The sequence below is a fragment of the Lagopus muta genome, chromosome 8 (genome assembly GCF_023343835.1).
Source record: "Lagopus muta isolate bLagMut1 chromosome 8, bLagMut1 primary, whole genome shotgun sequence".
NCBI lineage: Eukaryota > Metazoa > Chordata > Aves > Galliformes > Phasianidae > Lagopus > Lagopus muta.
This window is the reverse complement of record NC_064440.1, coordinates 1,900,920-1,920,622: the sequence shown is the minus strand read 5'-3', so window position 1 is coordinate 1,920,622 and position 19,703 is coordinate 1,900,920. Positions and strand designations below refer to the sequence as shown.

Below are 19,703 nucleotides of genomic sequence, written 5' to 3'. Positions count from 1 at the left end.
TGCACGATGGGACACGGCTGCAGGGCGCTGCTCCCCATCTCGTCCACTGGAACAGGTTTTGTGGTGGGAGAACCACAGGGGTTCTGTAGAATTATCCATGTCTAGTTTGTAAAGTGTGTGCCGTGTGCTGCAGACGTGTATTCTCTGGGCTCTATGTATCTTTACAGTAGTGTTCATTTTAGGAAAAAAGAAATAATAATAAAGTGTGGACACCTTTTGCTGGTAACAAGGGGAAATTTTTTTTTGTTTTTGCCATTGCATCAAGCAATGCTGAAATGTATTAATCTCTTGACAGCAGATCTGAACCCTTTTTCCCCCGTCCCGTGGAGATAAGTATTTTATCTTCGTTCCACAGTTCTATCGGATTCGGGTGGGAACGCTGGCAGACTGCATGATGTATCATTTGAAAACCGTTACAGTGGAAAATAAAACCGAGCTGAACTTTGCAGCGTTGTGTGACAAGCGTTTGCGGCTCGCGGCCCTCGCCGTTCCCTCAAGGGAGCACCGTGTGGGGCCGCCCGATGGGCGTCCCTCCCCGGCCCCACCCCGCGGGGCAGCGCCGAGCCGCGGCCGCAGCGGGTGAGCGGGAGCGGGGCGGGAGCCGAGGGCGGGAGGCGGCGGTGGCGGCCCCGATGCGGGCAGGGCGCTGCTCGGTGTCGTCGGGACGGCGGCGCGTTGCTCCTCGTGCCTCGCGTGCGCTCGGGCCGCAGCCGCCGGGCGCTCCGTCTGCTGCCGTCCGTTCGCTGGAGGTGCGCGCGGAGCTGCGTGCCGGCGCGAGCTTTGCTCAGCCTTCTGGGAGCTGCGCGGAGCAGAGCCGCATCGCGCGGGCACCGCGGTGATGGAGGAATTAAGCCTGAAATCCCCGAACCTGTGCTGAGTTACTGAGGACTGACGCCGGAGGTAGGAGCAGCGCTCGCTTTTCATCTCTCTGCATTTGCTCTAAGCGTTCCCCGCGCGGATATTCCTGCGTTTAAAATCTGGCAGCGAAAGCAAAACGAGCTTAAAAACGCGCTGTCCTCCGTGGTCTGCAGGCCGCTGGTGCGACAGGAATCTCTTTCAGTATTGCCCCGTGAAATGCAGCAGAAAGGCGCACCTTCAGGCTCTCCTTTGCAAACGCTTTAAAGAAGGACGGAATTTTTATCTAAAAAACAGCGTGGCCTTCCAGCTTCGAGTATTTTGGAGCTGGGAGGAACAGGCTGCCGTTCTACGTGGTTCATAATCTCATCTCCGCAGAGCTGCCTCTGGCAGTGATGAATAACAGCGCTTCGGGGAGGACTAATATCCCCTATTATGCACCTCGCCAATTGGGCGATGTCAGAAACGGAGAGATGCGAGGGAGATTATCTCCTGACCCCTGCAGATCATGCCCTGCAGTGCGGTGATTACCCTTCCCGCAGTCTAAACATGCATAAGTGCAGGTGGTAGAAGTTACAGTCATCTAATCCTTTTTGGGAAAAATGCTGCCCCGGCTTTGTCTCGATGTGAATAAACCTGTTGCGGCAAATTGCACTCATTCAGAGCTCAACTTAATTTGCAGAAATTGAGCTAAAAGCTTATGAAATGGATGGGGATGTGCAGACGTGGCTGTTGTATGGCTGGACTTGCTCACCTGGCAGCATTCTGCATATCCCCTCGCTGCTTAAAGTCTTGTTTGCTGGTCTTGTTTTTGCCTTACGCTTCAATTTACTTGAAACCAGGTGCAAGAAGTTTTGGTGTCCACATAGATGCGAGATGTTAAATGTGAGCTTCAGTGTCAGAATTCCTTTTCTCAGCTGGTAACAAGCTAAGAAAGTGCGTTGGGCTGTAATTTTCTATGGGTGGGGGGGTTTCCCTTAGCCTATAGCTTTGGTGGGTGCTCCGTCTCACTGCTGTTCTCTCACTGGGGCCATCTTTTTGCCCAAAAGTCCGCTGTCTCCATCTGTTGTGTCTGGCTCAAGTAACACAACACCTTCCCCAGACTCATCATTTCAGTGCTTTCTGTAGTGTCTGGTTCCTGGAGGCTGCAGGACGGCTTGGGGTTATCCTCTGATGGACGTTCCATCTGAGAATGGCAGGATGGAGGGCATTATCAGATGCCTGATCTTAGCTCTACAGCTCTGCTCCATGATCGGTCTGCTCAGAGGTGGGTCCTGTGTCCAGGCTTTTAAAGCTGTCAAGTTAAGTCAAACATTAAACAAAATGCAGGTCACCTCGGTTCTTCCCAGACGCTGGTGTGCTGGGATCACAGAATACGCCAGGAGTTTTATTTTATTCCAAGTGCCTGGAGACGTGACCCCTTCCTGCAGTTCTTTTCAGTACGTGTCTATTTAGTGTTGTGCATGTGGAGTGCAAGCAGAATTGCACCCCATGGATTGCCCATGGCACAGCTGCCCAGGGAGTGGGGGCAGCAACCCTGGGGCTGTCCCAGAGCTGTGGGGATGTGGCACGGAGGGACGTGGGCAGTGGGCATGGTAGGGTAGGTGAGGTTGGACTCAGATCTCAGAGGTCTTGTCCAACTGGAATGGTTCTGTGTTCCTGTTGTGTGATTCCCACCTACCTCTGTTGATTCAGTACCATTCTTTTGCAAGATGTCTTGCTGACATGATCCGAATTCGAAACAATCCCATTCAGAAACGAAAGTGCATTCTTTCCCAACCCCTTGCTGTAAATAAGTGAATGTTTGTAGAGGTGAGCAGATCTACAAGACTGCGGCTAAGAACTCCTCACACAAATTGTCTCATGTGGAAAAACTTAAAATAGGAGCTTAAAACATTTGAGATATTAGCTGCGGATTTACGGCTAATCTGCATGGACTTGAAAATTTCTCTTTGTGAAGTAGCAGCATGAAGTTAATAATTACAGGATAATTGGACAAGAAGAAGGATGTGTCAAGTGAGGTAGGATTTCTGCCTCATTAGTTGTAGGAAATGAGATATTTGGTGTGCAGAACTGATACTTGCCTTTTCTGAAGAGCTGTGTTTGCAACACAGGGGTGCAGAAGGATATTTCAGTAAGAATTAATGGAGGGGAAGAACAACCTTTGCTCGTGCAGCGCTGAGGCCTTCTGGCTTGTCACCGTGGCCCAGCCCTGAGCTGCTCACAGGCTGCTCCTTGCTGCGTGGGTCGTGCCCATACATTGCCTTCAGTGTGAGATTTGTCTGCCTTGTGCTCTTCCAGTTTTTCCCCTATTCTGATGAGTGTTGTGTTGCAGGCTGGGGTCAGTCAGCCACAGAGCTGAGGGAGGATGGAATGAAGAGAGACGACAGGACCCAACCCTCACCTTATTTTCACTTTTAAATAATGCACAGGGCAAGCAGCAGCCCTCCTGGGGCCTTCATAGAATCATAGAATGGCTTGGGTTGCAAAGGACCACAATGACCATCCAGTTTCATCCCCCTGCTATTGCAGTGTCGCCAACCAGCAGACCAGGCTGCCCAGAGCCTTCCAGCCTTCATGCAGTAGCAAACACTTGAAGAGCCATGTGTTTTCAACAGAGATCAGCTGTTGATGTCAGATCTTCTGAGAAATCATTAGAGAAATAAAACAACAGCAGATACAGAGAGTCGACAAGTAGCTGGACCACTTCTAGTTGTTTTTAAGGGTTATTTGGTCTTGAAAAAATGCCCCGTGGTGTCCAAACACCTGAAAATATCAATAGGCACATGAATATGTTTATGAACCTTTGTATCCAACTGTCATGCCAGCGTAAGGGCAATTACAGGTTGGTTCTGGGCTTTGGAAGGCTGAATGCACTCACTTGTGCAGTTTTGGTAGTTGCAGAGATGTGTTAATTTCAGGTAGCACAGGAGGAGATGGGCAGCATTGGGCAGCATTGTATTATTTCTGAGGACAGCTGTGACTGAAGGAGGAATGTCCTCTGGGTTCATTTCAGCTGCTTACCAGGGAAATAGAAAGGCAGCTGTTAAAAGCCATGGAGGTGGGCACCTAGTGCTCCTGTTGTTGGCCATCAGTTGGGAGTTCCTAACCAGGTGACGTTTGGACATTGCAAAGACCTTGCTCAGGAGTATAGTGCTGGTAGAATTCTTACACTGGCACGGCAGTATTTCCTAATCTATTTGTTTATTTTTGTGTTATCCACTGTGTTAATATCCTGCCTGAATATGTTTCACAGTGGGATTCTGGGTATGCCCAAAGACCTCTGGTCTTGGAAAGCACGATCGGCTAACCCTCTAGTTATTGATATGGTTGTTTTTTCTTTGAAATGTATTTCCATCTTCTTTAATATTGCTAAAAATACCACGTTGCAAGCAAGATAAGGAGTCCCAGTTGCATCAGGCTTCTTGCAGTGGGTTTTGCTTATTCTGTATGGATATGAACTACATGGCAAGGTGGAAGGGATACGTTTATTAAAGCCATGCTTGCCTGGTTGGCTTTTTATGCTGTCAGTGCAGTTTGACCATGGTGAATTAACAGTGTGGTTTTAAGCAGCATATGTCATTGCAGAAACAGAAATGTTTGCTTGTACACTCAGATACCAAAGTGAAGGGAACTGAGATCTCTCAACTAGTTAAATCCATGTTTACAACCCTGCCTGTGGTTAACCATCACTAGATAAGATCGTGGGCTGTCTCATGTGAGTGCTAACATGTAATGGAGTGATGATACGATTCACATTTAAATGTCTTTTCCTTGTGCTTTATTTTTTCTATTGTCTTTGGCTCTAGAGAGGAGCCGTCTGTGTTGTGAGGAATGTTATCAGTTTATTAAGTGGCTGCTTCTGACAATAATCTATTGTAGCTGGGAGGGCAGTGATTGGCACTCAGTAATCTTACACGGTGCTGTTTCCCTGCAGTGCTTCCATGTGAGAGGCCTGTGTGGTTCAGACTCATTCTGATAGTGTGCTAAATCACGTGCCTGGACATACGCAAGATGGGACTTGAAATTTGGCAGTATGCACGCTTCTAAGTCAACACAGCTTAAAAGCAGGCACGGTGCATCAATGTAATTGTTGTTCCTGTTTCTTAGTTATTTCAGAAACACAAAGTTCTGCCTTAATCTGAGCTTTAGTCCCAGCTGTCAGCATACATCTTCAGTTTACACTCATAGAATCATAGAATGGCAAAGTTGGAAACGACCTTCAAGATCATATCAGCTAAAAGCGGTGCTTCCGCATTTGGGGTATGTCACCTAGATTGTTGTGCTTTCATACTGATTATGTTACCAGAGAAACCAGTGTTTGTATGTATGCAGATGCATGTTTATATGCATAAAGAATTGCTAAGAGTTGATAAGAATTGATAGTATTCGGTCCAATTGGACATGCAGATAAGTAGGTTGTCTTCCCCCAGACAGGAGCTTGCTGCAGGATGGCTCTGCAGAACCAAGTTTTAAGAATGCTCTTTGCAGGTGAGTTCCAGTCTTCTGTGGAGCACAGCTTTTGTATATATTTTGTATATCCATTTGAAATTAGACATTTAGGTCTAATTTTAGGATTTTGTTACGAGCGTTTTGAGCATTAAACTATTCCCCAAAAATCATGGCCGGAACAGGAGCTGTGTGAACTGTGGCAAGCATCTTTCATTTTCATGTTTGTTTGGCTATGGCTTGTTTGAGCACTTCTTCATAGAACCACGAAATGACTGGGTTGGAAGAGACCTCAAAGACTATAGAACCATGGAATGGTTGGGCTGGAAGGGACCCCCAGCACTGCCATGGGCTGGCTGTCCTCCAGCTCAGGCTGCCCAGTGCCCATCCATGGCCTTGGCTACCTCCAAGGATGGGGCACCACAGCTCTGGGCAGTGCCACAGCCTCACTGCCTCTGGATAAAGAATTTCCTCCTTACACGTACTGTATGTCTATTTGTGCTGGGAGGGCTGCGGATGGGAGATAACTGTTGATTCCCAGTGCCGTGTTCCCACAGCCAACCTGGAAAGAGGTGTGGTTGCCACGAGCAGTAGCAACAAAAGGCAAGGAGCTGAGGCTGCCTTCTGTCGGTGGCAGCTCATCAAAGGGCCAGGAACATCCATAAAATGAGCAGTGAAATTACTTTGAAAGCTTCAGATTCACTCATTTTACTACCGCAGGAAAATGCTGGTGATGTATATGCACACAAAACATGTTGGCTTGTATACTGAATATGGCACATATTCTTTGAAGGAGTAGACACGGGGAAGTCCCTTCTGTGCTCTTACAATAACTGTGCTCCCCTAAACTGGCTGTTTTATGCTGGAAAAATGCTATGACCCTGCTTATTCAGGGTGCTTTTACTAAGTTGTTTCCTCTCCATGTGAAGGATGCAGTAGTTAATCAACTTCTAAGTCTGCTTGGAAGAGGGTTTAATTGTTAATCACTACCAACAATACCCAGGAGTGCATGAACTGATTTGGTGCAATGCATTTTTCCAGCAGCAGCAAGCACTGCATGTTTTTAACAGCCTGCTGTAACAGGTATTGACTGTAAAGCTTTGACCTGTGGCTAAATCCATGAAAACTCAGAAGTGCTTTTTAAAAATAGCCCCTGTGATGTTTTAAATCATGAAGATGCTTCTTAGAACCATAACACCAGTGTTGGAGCAGTGATGTGCTGCATGCCTAGCGAGTGTCCTCATAGCTGGGAATTCACAGCAGCTGCTGAGGACTGTGCTCCACCTGTGGGAAGATGCCTGGAGGCATGCAGGAGAGGCAGGCTGGGGAAATACAGGTTTTCCAACCGTGGCTCTCTTGGAAAATATGGCACTTTATTCTGGTTTACTGGTGCTATTTACCTTCACTAAAAATTCAGATGTTTTATCTGCTGAAGCCATTGGATAAAAGAGCTGATAACCGAGACAGAGAGTGGAATGCAGATCTTCCTCCTCTCGAGTGAGTGTCTGCTCGGTGTGCACGTGTGTGTGTGCAGACTTTCTGTCTGCAGGACGGACCTTTGAAGTTCCCTACAAGCTGTATCAGTTTCAGCAGGAGAGATCAGGAGAGATGAGGAGAGTCAGCTGGTTGTTGGTCCGAGCACACGCTGGGAAAAGTGCTGGAAACCATGGAGGGCATTTCCCCAGCTCTCCAGGTGTGACAAAGTACCAGCTTCAAACACCTCACCCCCCATCAGTATCCCTGCAGAAAGAAGGGACCTGGTCTGAGCACCGCCTGGACCGAAACCCTCAGATGAATACACGTGCATCCATGTGAGCCTGAGCTGAGAGATGGGTGGAGAGGCGTTCAGCCTGCCAGAATGGGCTGTGCCTGCAAGCCAAGCCTCACGTGGTCCAGGAATGGGAAACAGAGGTGCCTGTGGGATCCTGGAGCAGCAGGGAGGCCGAATGTGAGGAAGTGGGGATTACGTGTTTCAGCTGTGTGTGTTATGAGGTCGTCGTGGTTTTTAGAAGCACTGGTGGTTTTTTGCAGCTTAAACTTGGGGCTTGAAAAAGCTGCTGCTCGAGCTGTGCGTCAGCCCATCCCATCAAAATAAGCTCAGCTCTCTGGAATTTGGTCACAGACAGAACTACTGATGAATATACAGGTATGAAAGCCACGCCATTTGTATCTGATACCAGTTCTGTCGTGGGAATGGTCCTGCCAGAGTTTGGTTTGTCTTTTTTCCAACTTCTTGTGGTGGTGAAGAAAGATTTCGTGTGGAAGGAGTGGCAGATTGTGCTTGAATGGGGTGACCTGTCAGTGCAGTGCCCAGCGGTTCAGGAAGCTGAGTTTATGTCCTATTTTGATAGGAAAGCCTGAGACTGGGAACGTGCATCCTGTGATGCAACACCCAATACATGGTGAAGATCATTGTGCCTCATAGTATGTTAAATACCTGGGTTAGTGACCCTTCCTCACATCTAAAACTTGTACCCCATGTACTAATGTCTTTAATTAATCAGCCTTGTAACAACTCAAAACTTAAAATCCAGTTTGCCACTGTGACTCGAGCCTTGAGAAAATTGTTTTATTTAAAAGCAGCCAAGTATTGTTTGGTTTATATTAGATTTTCAATAGCACACAAGCATCACCTGTGTTTGCTCAGGTTCCTGGGTGGCAAGGAGCGAGTACCCTTGGGTTAGGCGGCCCCATAAGGTTGCTGGTCACAAACTCTGTCTCTTGTTTGGCAAACACATTAATAAAACGTAATGAATGTTGCAGTCCCTCTCGTGCAATAAGGGCATTAATAATCTAATGAACGTTGCAGCCTTGGTGTTCAAATGGATGGTGTACGGTTTCTCAGCTGTTTCTCCGTAGTGGTAAGTGGTAGTTGTTGACCATGGAGCTTTCTTCTTTTCTTTAATCATAGAATCATAGACCTGTGGAATCATTAGGGTTGGAAGAGATCTCTAGGCTCATGGCTCATCTGGCTTATCTTTGTATTGGAGTGATTAAGCCACACATCTGCTTGTATGTATGAACCTGTTAATATCAATGGTAAAGCCTGTGGCAGAGAGCTCTGCTGATCTGGGTCTGGAGAGAGGATGATTAAAGAATGTATGTGGGTATTTACACTTGAGATGACATTATGTTTTTATTAATTGACATTTGCTTGTATCCCATACATGGGCACCAGCCCTGAAGGTAAGGAGACACTGCATGGATGTGTGGAGACTGAGCCTCAGGTTCTGCAATGGCTTTCCAGCAGCAGGTAACAACCAGGAGGGATGCTGCAAAGGGAACCATGAGCTTCTGCCTTCCTGCACCTGACCTGGATCATGCCAGCACTGTATTCTCTATCTCAAAGAAATTACTACAATAAAACACCTTAATGTTTATCTTAACATAATAAAGGAATGCATTTCTTACAATAAAATACGACTAGACCTGCAGAGGAAATAACAGTCTCTAAATTAGCTTCAGACAAAGGCAAACTGCACCTCCTGTTGCACAGCGTCAGCTTTCACATTGCACAAGCTAAAAGCACCAATGAGCATTTTTAAGAGGTTTTCTTTTTCAAATTAATAGGTTAGAAAAAAATTTAAGATGGTTTTGAGAATCAATCTGTCATCGTTTGTCTTCTCAGGAATGCATGCAATGTTTTAAATATAAAAAAGGAGAGAAGAGCAGAAGGAGAGGGTTTTGTTGAATGACATCGGTTTTCTTTGGAGTTCTTGTTTGTTTTTCTGCTCGTTAAGTTCCTGACATTGAAACAGGCCTGAAAAGGCTGATAGCTATGAAATCAGCTGTAAATTTGGGTACATCATCAGGTGCAGTTGTATAGTATTTACTGAAGTTGATTTTTACAGCAAAAACTACCATTGGAAAGCATTGCTTTTCTTCTGTATTTCTCCTTGCTTTGGGGTGCAACACTCAGAATGACTGCAGAAGATTTCTAAAATAGATGTTTGCATCTTAATTTCTGAAAATCACTTTATATCCTTGTAGCGTTTTTGAAAATCAGTTTCTATTCTTTCAGGCTATAGCAACAACTCTATTGTGACTCACAGCTTCTTGTTAGAAGGTGCACAGGACTGGAATGTGTGGAGTAATGGAACTGAAATCCATTACTTCTTGTAATGTTCTTGGGGATCAAACTGATTAATGTACAACATTGTTCTGGTTGAAGGACAGCAACGATAGACCTCGGTACAACAGGGACAGAGGAGAGGTAATAGAAGAAACAGTATAGGAAGGGTAAATCGTGTACTTCTTATGTTTTCTCATTAAAAAAAAACGTAAGGAAACAATTGCTCAAATATATCCTTCTGCAGGGCTGAGCTGCTGGGCACCCATAGCTCCTCACAATGAGCGTGCATGGGGTGTAAGCAGCTCCTTCTGTCTTGTGGGAAATGACAAACAGCGTAGCTATTCCTGATCCACCAGTGCTGCAGGGCACTCTGCGTTCGTGGTCACACTTCTTGTGTTGCAAATAATGTTTTCCAGTTTATGAAGTGTGTATTTTAGTTAATGAATACTTGATCCTTGGCTTAAACGTGCAGATGTGAATGATAGCAGTGAGAAAATGAAAAGATGTTTGTCTTCAGAAGTGGATGTTGCAGATGTAGGTATTTTCAGATGACATGGGTCATTGCATCCTTCTTGCAGTTGGTGATGTTCTGTTAGTCAGGCTGTGTTTTACACTTTTATCACTGCAAAGAAAACCCAAGCAAATATTTATTCCTATTGCTCAGTGACTGACAGCAGTGCTGCTTTGGGAAGAAGGCTTTTCCCAGACATTCTAAAACCAAGGCAGTAATGCCCCAGTGGTTCATCCTTAACGAGGCAGTGCTGCCATTGGACACAGCAGCTGGGAGGGAAGGTTCATGGGACATAAGAATTGTGGTATGGTTCACCCACATGTAAATGCACCATGTTTCTGTGCAGGCTGTCTTGTCTTTTGCTTTTGTTCTGACTTGTTCTCTCCTGCTGTGCGTTCACAGTCACCCGCTGCCTTGGTTTCCTCATCATTTGTTTCCTTCTGATCCTTACAAGTTGTTGATGATTTATATCATCTCCCTTATATCAAGGGAGATTCATCTTCATTTAGTGTAAATGGCTAAGAATATCCCTATTGTTTCTTCCACTTTCTTCCACTTTCTTTGGACTCCAGATTTATGGAGAAGAGCTGACATCCTCAGAAAGGAATCTCAGCTGTTGTTCTGTGCCAATCTGCTCCATGGGAAATGGTTTTAGTTTTGTTGTTTGCTTGTATCCCACTTCAGTATTATTATTATTATTATTATTACAATTATTAGAATCACTACAATCTGGAGTTCTTGCATATTAACTTCACTCATTGGGAAGGTCGTATTCAGAGCTTTCTCTCTGCTTATTTTAAGCACAAGTATGTTTGTACTTTAAATCACTTTTAGATGGTGACTTTACAGCCTTCCGTCCTCTGTTGTGCAATACCTCTTTCCCTCTCGGTAAGTGTATGATCACATGAAGTTTAAATGTTGTTTTTAATGTGAAAATAGCAAAAGGAGTGGTTGCAATGACTTACTCAGGTTTATCTTCTGTACGTGCAAATGGGTAAACATATTTAATTCCACAGAATTTCTTTTTTGGAAGTGAAATTGTGGCCCTGTAGAGGTTGATGGGGAATCTTGCTGCTAGTTTCAGAGATCAGGAATTCAATGAGCTGAAGACCCCCTAGTGCTACATTTTTGTGTTCTACATCTTTTTTTCCCCACCAAACTAGATACAGAAGGAAAGAAGTGAAGCAGTCAGTAAGGTGCACTGGAGGACGAGCTGACAAGTGCCTCTTGTTAAATTAAGACCATTTTAAAATAGCTTTAGTGGTGCAAGAGGACACATTCTGAGTATTATTTCCCCTTAGAAATAGCAGCAGACCCATTGCACATGCATACCTGCTTTTGTCCACGCTGTCTTTGATGCACGCATCCCACAGCGCTAAAATAAAATGTTACCCAGTGCTTTCCAGTCGTTGTACCTTCCTGCCAGTGCCTCATTTCTTTTTTGGATGGGCTTTGTAGGCAAGTCCTGCTTTGATTACCATAGATGTCTTGGGTATGAAATGAGTGAGAAGGGTGGGGGTCAGCAGCTGGCTGCACAGCAGGAGCAGCAGGGTGGGACGTTTAGACTTAACAGATATTAATACAGCAGAACAACAGATGCAGACCTCACTGGAGATCCTCGTGTAGTCCTTGACTTGGACATTCAGACCAAGAAATGCATTTTGCTTCTTTATACAGATTTATCACAAATCCGGCACCTGGCAATTGTTTGGTCTGCTGCAATTCCATGGCAGCCAGAGCCCAATCTAACTAATGGTATCTGTGGTGCTGTTCCCTTTCCCCCATTTGTTTTAGGTCTGCTCTTCTGCTGGAAAAGGTGGCCGATGGAGACTTTGGGTTGCTTTTGTTTGGTTATGTTGTATTATGGGTGAAGACTAGAAGGCATGGCCACGCACACAGCTTCTGAGCATACAGCTGCTTTGTTTTTGAGTCCTTCATCAAGAAGTGGGCTAAAGGAGCACGGTGCCAAAAGTCACCTCACATCCCTCACCTGCTCAGACTGCCCAGCACCCATCTATGGCCTTGGGCACCCACAGCTGTGGGCAGCACTTCCACAACCAACATCTCCCCTTGTCCTTTCCTTGCTTCTGCTTTCTTGTCTTACCTGCCTGAATAGCTGGTGCGCCTTCTTATGCATGGACTAATGACAATAACCATGCTCAGCAACCACGTCTCCAGTATAATCAGGTGAGAATCAGCAGTCTGGGGCCTCACAGAGCTGTTTGTTTGAGCCCAGTGACACAACCTGCCATAAATCTGCAGCCATAACCCTGCAGGCTTTAGTACAGCACGGTTTGCATCCATCTGTGTCTAGCATTTATATCACCAAGGTGTCTCAAGGCAGGCAGACCTGCTGAGTATTTATTGATCTATTACCAAAGCACGCGAGGAATGCGAACCAGCTAGCCAGGAACCAGCTCCAAACAGCAGGCAGAGCACTGAGTTTATTTTCAGACAGCTTGGGGGGTGAGGTTCAGAGGTAGCATTCTGACCACATAGAAAACTAACCACGTTGTCTGCTCCTGCGCTTTGTTTGCACAGGCATTTACACAGCTGCAAAGCAAACAGCCCCAAAACGTAAGGCACACACCTTTCCTGGGTGTGCTGTGACTGGGGATGCTGCAGGGGCTCCTTATGGCTCAGTCTGCCTACGTTGGTTGTGCTGAGGTGTGCTTTGTTCGATTCTGCTTCGTTGGGTGGCACAAAGCAAGATGCACTTGGTGTTAGCACACAAAGGGTAAAAAAAATAAAGGGGGAGGGGGAAGGGAATTAAAAAAAAAATCTGGGAAAGGGTCAATAGTTTTGCATGGTATGTTTCTAAAGGGAAATCTGTAACAAGACAGAGCATCTGGTTTTCAGTAGCAGCTGCTACAGAGCATCTGGTTTTCAGTAGTAGCTGCTAAGTAGAAGTTTCTGGCTCTTGAAACCGGTGAGTTGTGGGAGGAATTAGATCTGCACTGTCTCAATATAATGAGGTAGTAAATAACTACTATTTCTGTGTCTTGAATATAGAGATGGTATAATGAAGAAAGAAAAAAAGCTTTTGACCTTAAGATATGTCACTATGTGTTCTGCCAAGACAAACCAGCGGGGTTCTCGCCTCATCCCTGGAAGTAGGAATGGGGCAATAGGCAAAATACGAATGCTGCCACCTACCATTACCCAGAGAACCTGTCCTGATTCACAGTGCTACGTGTCCTGCTTGCTGTCTCTACAGAAATTAAAGAGATGACAGTAAAAGATGATGTGAAAATGAATGCAGTTTCTCGGTTTGTGCACGCGAATGCTCTGCCAGCAGTGAGCTGTTAGGAACCTTGGGAGCTTCCCCCACCCTTGTGGGTGGCACAGAGCTGTGTCAGGCGTTCTGACTGTCCTTATCACCCCCGTAGATGTGTTGGTTGATGCTGGTAGCATGCCTCTATAGCGACAAGTGTTGAAAGGAAGATGAAGAAGCAGAATAAATGGTTTCCAAAGCTTGTGATCTTTTCCTTATCCAATTTGCAAGCTATGCAGATCTCCCATTGTCGCACCTTGTATTTGTGACTCACAAGGGTGTGGGTGCAGGTAACCTCTTGGCTCAAGTAATACTTGCTTTCTAGTCAAGAAAAAATGCCTATTGAAGCTTTCCTTTGGGTTCATCCACACTTACATCGCGGTAGTCCGGCTTTGTACTGCCAAAACCATCCTTCTTATTTTTAACAGTTGTCAAGGGTGGAATGCTAAAGAGAATTATTTTTTTTTTCTCTTTATTGTGCTGGTATAGCAGTGTCTCAATATCAACTGTAGTGATTCTTCAAGATACAGGATAATCATGTACATCCAGTGTCAGTGTGAAATTTATGCAGATGACTCAAAGCATAAAGACTGGCCTGCGTAGTTGTTCCTGTGTAATGAATGTGTCTAGTGGCTGGAACCAGTATTTACCTGAAGAATAAGCAGCTTTAACTAATCTCTGATATTTATTGGATGGATGGTAAATCAAAACTTCTGCTTAATTTATCACCTGTATAATTTTGTGTCACAAAGCCTTGGCTTTTCTCAGATCAAACTCTACCTAGTTTTAGCCTTGCTTAGCTTGCAGTGCCGTCACATTAATGAAACACAAAAGCAAATCCAAATGCACATGGAGGAAAATATGCATTGGGTAGTGATAGGACAAGGGGGGATGGCTTTAAACTGAGACAGGGGAGGTTTAGCTTGGATATTAGGAGGAAGTTTTTCACACACAGGGTGGTGATGCAATGGAATGATGGTGCACCCAAGGAGGCTGTGGATGCCCCATCCCTGCAGGCATTCAAGGCCAGGCTGGATGTGGCTCTGGGCAGCCTGGGCTGCTGGTTGGTGACCTGCACACAGCAGGGGCTTGGAACTGGGTGAGCACTGTGCTCCTTTGCAACCCAGGAAAGCCATTCTGTGATTCAAAGTAAAAGTTTTGTAGAGCACCTTGCTATAAGTTAAACTTCAGATTTGTTAGGACTTTTTTTTTCTTCTGGTGAGATACCAGCAGTTACCAAAAAACATAAAACCAGAGAGCTGTGTTTCAAAGCAGATGAAATGGGGAATCAACAGAAGTAGATTTCTTTGCAGTTTGGACAAAGGCAGAGATCATTGCCCGCAGCTCCGCTCCTCTCTTGGAAGGCTGCAGGCTGCCAAGTGGCCTCCCCTCAAAGCTCAACCAAGACTCACCTCAGCTGCTCCTTTGCAGTTGTGCCCTCAATTCCCTTGTCTTTTTCACTTGTGCAGCCATTTAGGAGCCACGCAGGAGAGAATCATTCCGAGTGTTTTCTGTTCCAGGCAGCTTTCTGAGCCCCGGAGGTATTCGTGATACAAGGCTTTCACATAGATGGGATACTTAAGCTGTGTGTATAATTAAGATGGGATTATTTTTTTCATCACTCCACCCCTCTTTTCCCTACCCCTACTCTTCTAAGCCTTTGAAGAGAGGCCAGCCTTATGGCGTGTCTGTCATAGTTCTCCTGTTTCTGGAGCGCTTCCAGTGTTGGAGATTCCTGACAAGTTATAGGATTGTATCAGATATGGCCCGTGAGGTGATGATCCTGTTGGCAGAATCTGCTCTTCTTCATGTCACCAGAATAAAGCAGAGACTCCCCTAGTCTCCGAACTGAAAGATGGAACCAAAATAGCTGGGATGAACTGTGTCCCTCAGCCGAGTTATGTGTGAATATCCCATTGGAATGTGCATGGAAGAGTGCAGGAGGTGTTTCAGCTTTCTCTTCATGCTGTACTGAAGCTGTCAGACACTCTTGGTGTGTTATAGCAGAGACAAGCTAAGAAAGATCCCGCTTTTAAAAATAAGTTGTTTGTAAAGAGTAGCCGTGCGAATAGAGGAAGAAACTGATACTGGTTTTGGCACAGTTTTACACCAGTGCTGAGCTGTGGGCAGCTACAAATGCAAAACACTCAGCCCTAACTGGAAATGTATACGAGTATTGGTGGATATGGGTCCCAGCTGGGCACTTTTTCTGCTGTTCTGAATGGTATGTTAGATTTTCAGGTATGCCTAATGTTCAAGGTTTGTGTTTCAACAAACTCGCTTCCTTTGTGTAAAATTCTTATCTGTAAGAATACAATATTGATGGCTGTCAGCAAATACCTCCTGCAAAATTGGGTCTGTCTTTTCCAACTCTTAAAGGTGGCATTACACACTTTTTTTCTTTGTTTGATGTGGTACCAACAGCCTAGTTCTTGTGTATCCGTAGGTCTTACGACTAACTTTCTGAATAACTTAAAGAATGAACCATGAATAACTGAAAAAATACAATTCTCCTGATCTTTTGTCCTTGGAATAAATTCTGGAGACGATAGTGCAACAATTAGTGCAACGATCAGCTTGCTTGCTCTTGGTTATCAATTACTCAGGTTGCTTTCAGTGAGCTGTTCTTGGTTCAGCTTAACCAATCCCTAAAACTTTGTGCATAAGCCAGGCATGTTAACTTTTGACCTCATTTTGGCTGACAGTAGCAACCATCAGCAGCTGGAGAACTTTATCTTTCCACAACACTTTATAGTGCCTACGTACTGCCTGATAAGAGCTGGAGGAATTTGGCCCCTGCTGCAGCATCGTTTCACTGTTTTCAGTGTGAAATTGTTTTGCAGGGATAAAAAACCACCCAGATTACTGCTCATGGCAATGGTTATACAGTGGTACTTTTGCTCTGAAGTTCATTCTGCATCCTGAATAGAAAGCATAGAATCTTTTACAGTCTCTTCTTGACCTAGAGGGTTTCTTTTTTTCTTTTTTGCCTAAAATACTCCCACTGTGCTTTTGGTGATTTGTTGTTGTGATGCAGCTGGCTGACTGTGCTCTTTGATTCTTTGGAATGGGCTAATGAGTGTTAAACTGGGGATTTTATGTGTTAAGGACTTTGCTCTAGATCTGCAGCTGGACAGAGTTCACCGTGAAGAGGTTTCACCTCCAGCACGGACACATTCATGGAGGATGAATATTGAGTTAGTACTTTGCTAGACAGGGGGAAGTGGTTGCTGTAACCTCCTTTTTGAATGTTGTGAATTGCTGCTGTGAATTGCTGTTGTGTTTCTGTGTAAGCTGTGGCACTGGCACATGGTTTGCACAGGCAGTGTGAAGGTATTGCTATTTGCTGTGCACATGGTGAGCCCAGCAGCTGGCAGGTCTTTTTTAGAAGCAGACAGGGACCTGCCTGGTTGGAGGCCACTCACTGAGGCCTGTCCCCAGGCTAGGGCTGCCATCCACACATGTGTGCCTCATTGGGTCTGTTGTCAGTGTTTTCCCAACGACGTCCTTGAAGTCATCCGACTGTATTTCTAACCTGCAATCCACTCTTCAAGGAAACGGTACAAATTAAAGGTCAGGCACAGACACAAACATTTCTTACAGTGGAATTACAGGATGAAGTGAGTGGGGTGATGCACTGCTAGAATTATAACTGCAGAACATCAAAGAGGTAATTCACGCCGGTGTGGCAAGTGAGGAAGTGACATACAGATGATAATTGCAAATCAGCATCATGCTTTTAGGCATTTGAGTTGGAACCTCTTGCACTCAGCTGTACGTCACCAGAGCTGACGGATCAGCAGCTTCTCCCTAGGACCAGGAGGATTTGAGAGTCATTTATCAGTTAGACATTTTCCGAATGCTTCTTGTTGTATTTAACCTGTAATCTTGTTTTCTATTAAAAGCCTCTCATACCTCTATCTTCCTGATGTGTTTGATGGAAGGAGGTTTTGGGAAACAACCAAACCAAGCCAACAAAACCAGGGATTACTGGAGAAGTCTGGCAACAAGTATCACCAGAGCTTATTGCAAAGTCTGTTCTTCGTGTCTTGGAAGGAGAGAAGTGCTCTCTCTTTTTCTGTTCTGTGTTTTTCTGCTGCAGAATTGAGAATTACTTGATTTCTGCTGGATTACCAGCAGGCTGATAATGGTACTTTGTTACTGCTTGTTGGTGCTGATGTGTCACCCTACAAATCCTTGGGGAGTTAAGCCCACAGAACACCAGCAGAAGTCTGAAGCATGCTTGCAGTATGCATTTATTGACTGGAGGAATGTGTGTTGGGAGTGTTATCAGCAGACAGCAATAATTATCCAAATGAAGACTGTGCTTGTTTCTTTAATTAGGTGATGAGTACTTCAGTAACCAAGGGTTTTGAAGAGAGAATGAAGGCAGGGTAGAGGAAAGCAGTGTCTATTTAGCAGTGTGCTCTGTCTTGGTCTGCATTCAAAGAATTTATTTTTCTGTCTTTTTTGGTAACCTCTGTTGTGTTTTCTAGACATTTTTTTGTTGTTGTTTTCCAGCACCTTTCCACTCAACACTTCAACTCTGCTTCTGATTTATTGTGTTTAACAAACACAGCCACCTTTTACAGACTCTAATGAGTTGGTGTGGTCAAATGGCCTGTTTAATTTTGATTAAGATCACATTTCCTAAGGTCAGGATTCATACCTGTAATACAGGCAGTACTTACTATCAGTACTATTGATTATTCAGTTACTTTTTGATCCTTAAGTAGGACATACAACTGCATGTATAATTACAGCTGTTCTTACTATTCCATCAGATGTAGCAGCTGCCCATTATGAGGCTTCTGTTTACTGGACAGTGCTGGGAGTTAGACACATTTCCCTCTTGTTCTAAGCTGTGCTGCCTTCTGCTTCTTCATGGACACTGTTAGGTGTCTCTGGCAAAGCATACAGATATTGCTTGAAAACCCCATGTTTGAGACTCTGGATGGTGCAGCATCCATTTATGCTGATGATGCAAATGCTTAAAGCGTTGGCTCAGAGTGATTCAGGAGATCTGTCTCTCTTTCCCACTTGGAATGCCTGAAGCCCATTCAGAACTGCAGCAAGAGAGTTCTCTTACTTCAAAAGACTGTTGAACTTCTTTTTTTTTTTCCTGTGGTAAAGTTTATTGCTTCCTGTCTATTTGCCTGCTATCATGGAATGGTTGCTTGCCACCTGTTGTGTAACTTAATTCTGTAAAATTCTTCAGTTTCTCCTTTAGGCTCTAAAATTGCTGATTTCATTTCACTTTCTACCTTCTCAGCCAGTGGACTTGTCCTGGCCCTTCTGTCCCCATTGGGTTTATTGCTGCAGCCCATTCTGCATTTCTTTTCCCTGCTTTCCTTCATTCTCCACACCTAACCTGTATTTATCAGCGCAGTGATAGTTAAGAGTCTGAAAGGCTGTTCTTTTTGAGCCTTTCCATGTTTGAAGGGTTTGATACTGTTCATACGTAGCACAGGCACAAAACGTTGCTCCAGGCTGACTCTTGGAACAGGAGATCTGAGTTTGACAATGTTTCATTTCTGTTCTTCTGTTTACACGCGGCTGTAAATCCTTGAAGTGGGGATTTAATTTCTGTTTGTGTCAGTTTCCTCATAATCCATGCATGGATGCTGTTAGAAGTGATGGAGTGGAAGTAATAAGCTACCAGGTTCCCTCTGAAACTCTTTGTTCCTCTACTGATGTTCGCAGAACAAGCTCTGAGGATGTGCAAAAAGGACTTGATCTACAGTTTCTGGCAGACATCTAACCTCTAAAAAGAGGTATTTCTAATCTGTGGATAATTGACATATTTCATGACCTACAATGTGAAAAGGAATATAGTTAACAAAAGGCAATTTAGCATACTGTGAGCAATAATTAACATTTAATTTTTATTTCAGTTTAGGTGTAAAGTCTGATTCGGCTGCAGGCTGGAGCTTAAGTCTGTCTGTCTCTATTTGCAGTGCAGCCAGTATTTGAGCAGGGGGGGGTTTCCTTTGGTTGCAGAATTTATATGTGCAGAGGACAAGAAACTGAGGTCTTTGGCATCTATGAAAGATTTGTGTTTTTCAGCTTAGAAAAAGTGACAGCTGGATCAGGGATGTGGCAGGCAACCATTAAATCATGGGAAATATGGGGAAAGTCAGTAGAGAATAGTAATTCCTGGTTTGTCATAGCACAAGGACTAGGTGCCATAAATGAAACAGGCGGCTTGTTAAAACAAAGGGAGGGAAGTACTTCCAAAAGGCATGGAGTTTTACTTTGGAATTTATTGCCATGGGATGCTGTGATTGCAAGAACTCCAATTCAATAAGTGACAGCCTGTGGGTGGTTCAGTTAGCCAACCCATGGTCAGGCTGTGAAACACCAAGAGCCACACACTGCCACTGACAGAAAGTCACTGAAGTGCAGGAGGGGGAAATAAATAAATACGGGGAGAGCTAACCCTGTGAGCTTGGGTGTTTTTGTGTTCCCAAAACATCTCGTGTGTGGGCTCCTTTGGAGAAAAGGGAGCTTCCTAACTCCTGCTTCATAACTCAGCTCAGAAC

At 44.8% G+C, this 19,703-nt stretch overlaps 1 protein-coding gene across 4 annotated transcripts in view; it reads left to right on the top strand.

Annotated features, from left to right (window-relative positions):
* Nucleotides 1-601: 601 nt before the first annotated feature.
* Nucleotides 602-19,703, top strand: part of LYPD6B (LY6/PLAUR domain containing 6B) — a 34,938-nt gene continuing 15,836 nt past the window's right edge. The window contains exons 1-2 of one of the 4 annotated variants that reach the window (XM_048954090.1): nucleotides 7,181-7,252; nucleotides 7,336-7,450. In XM_048954090.1, coding sequence (XP_048810047.1) covers nucleotides 7,439-7,450 — 12 coding nt within the window. In that variant the 5' untranslated portion in view covers nucleotides 7,181-7,252; nucleotides 7,336-7,438. Of the gene's footprint in view, nucleotides 901-7,158; nucleotides 7,451-19,703 lie in introns of those variants that run through there. The other 3 variants (XM_048954092.1, XM_048954091.1, XM_048954089.1) reach the window with 3 other exon arrangements.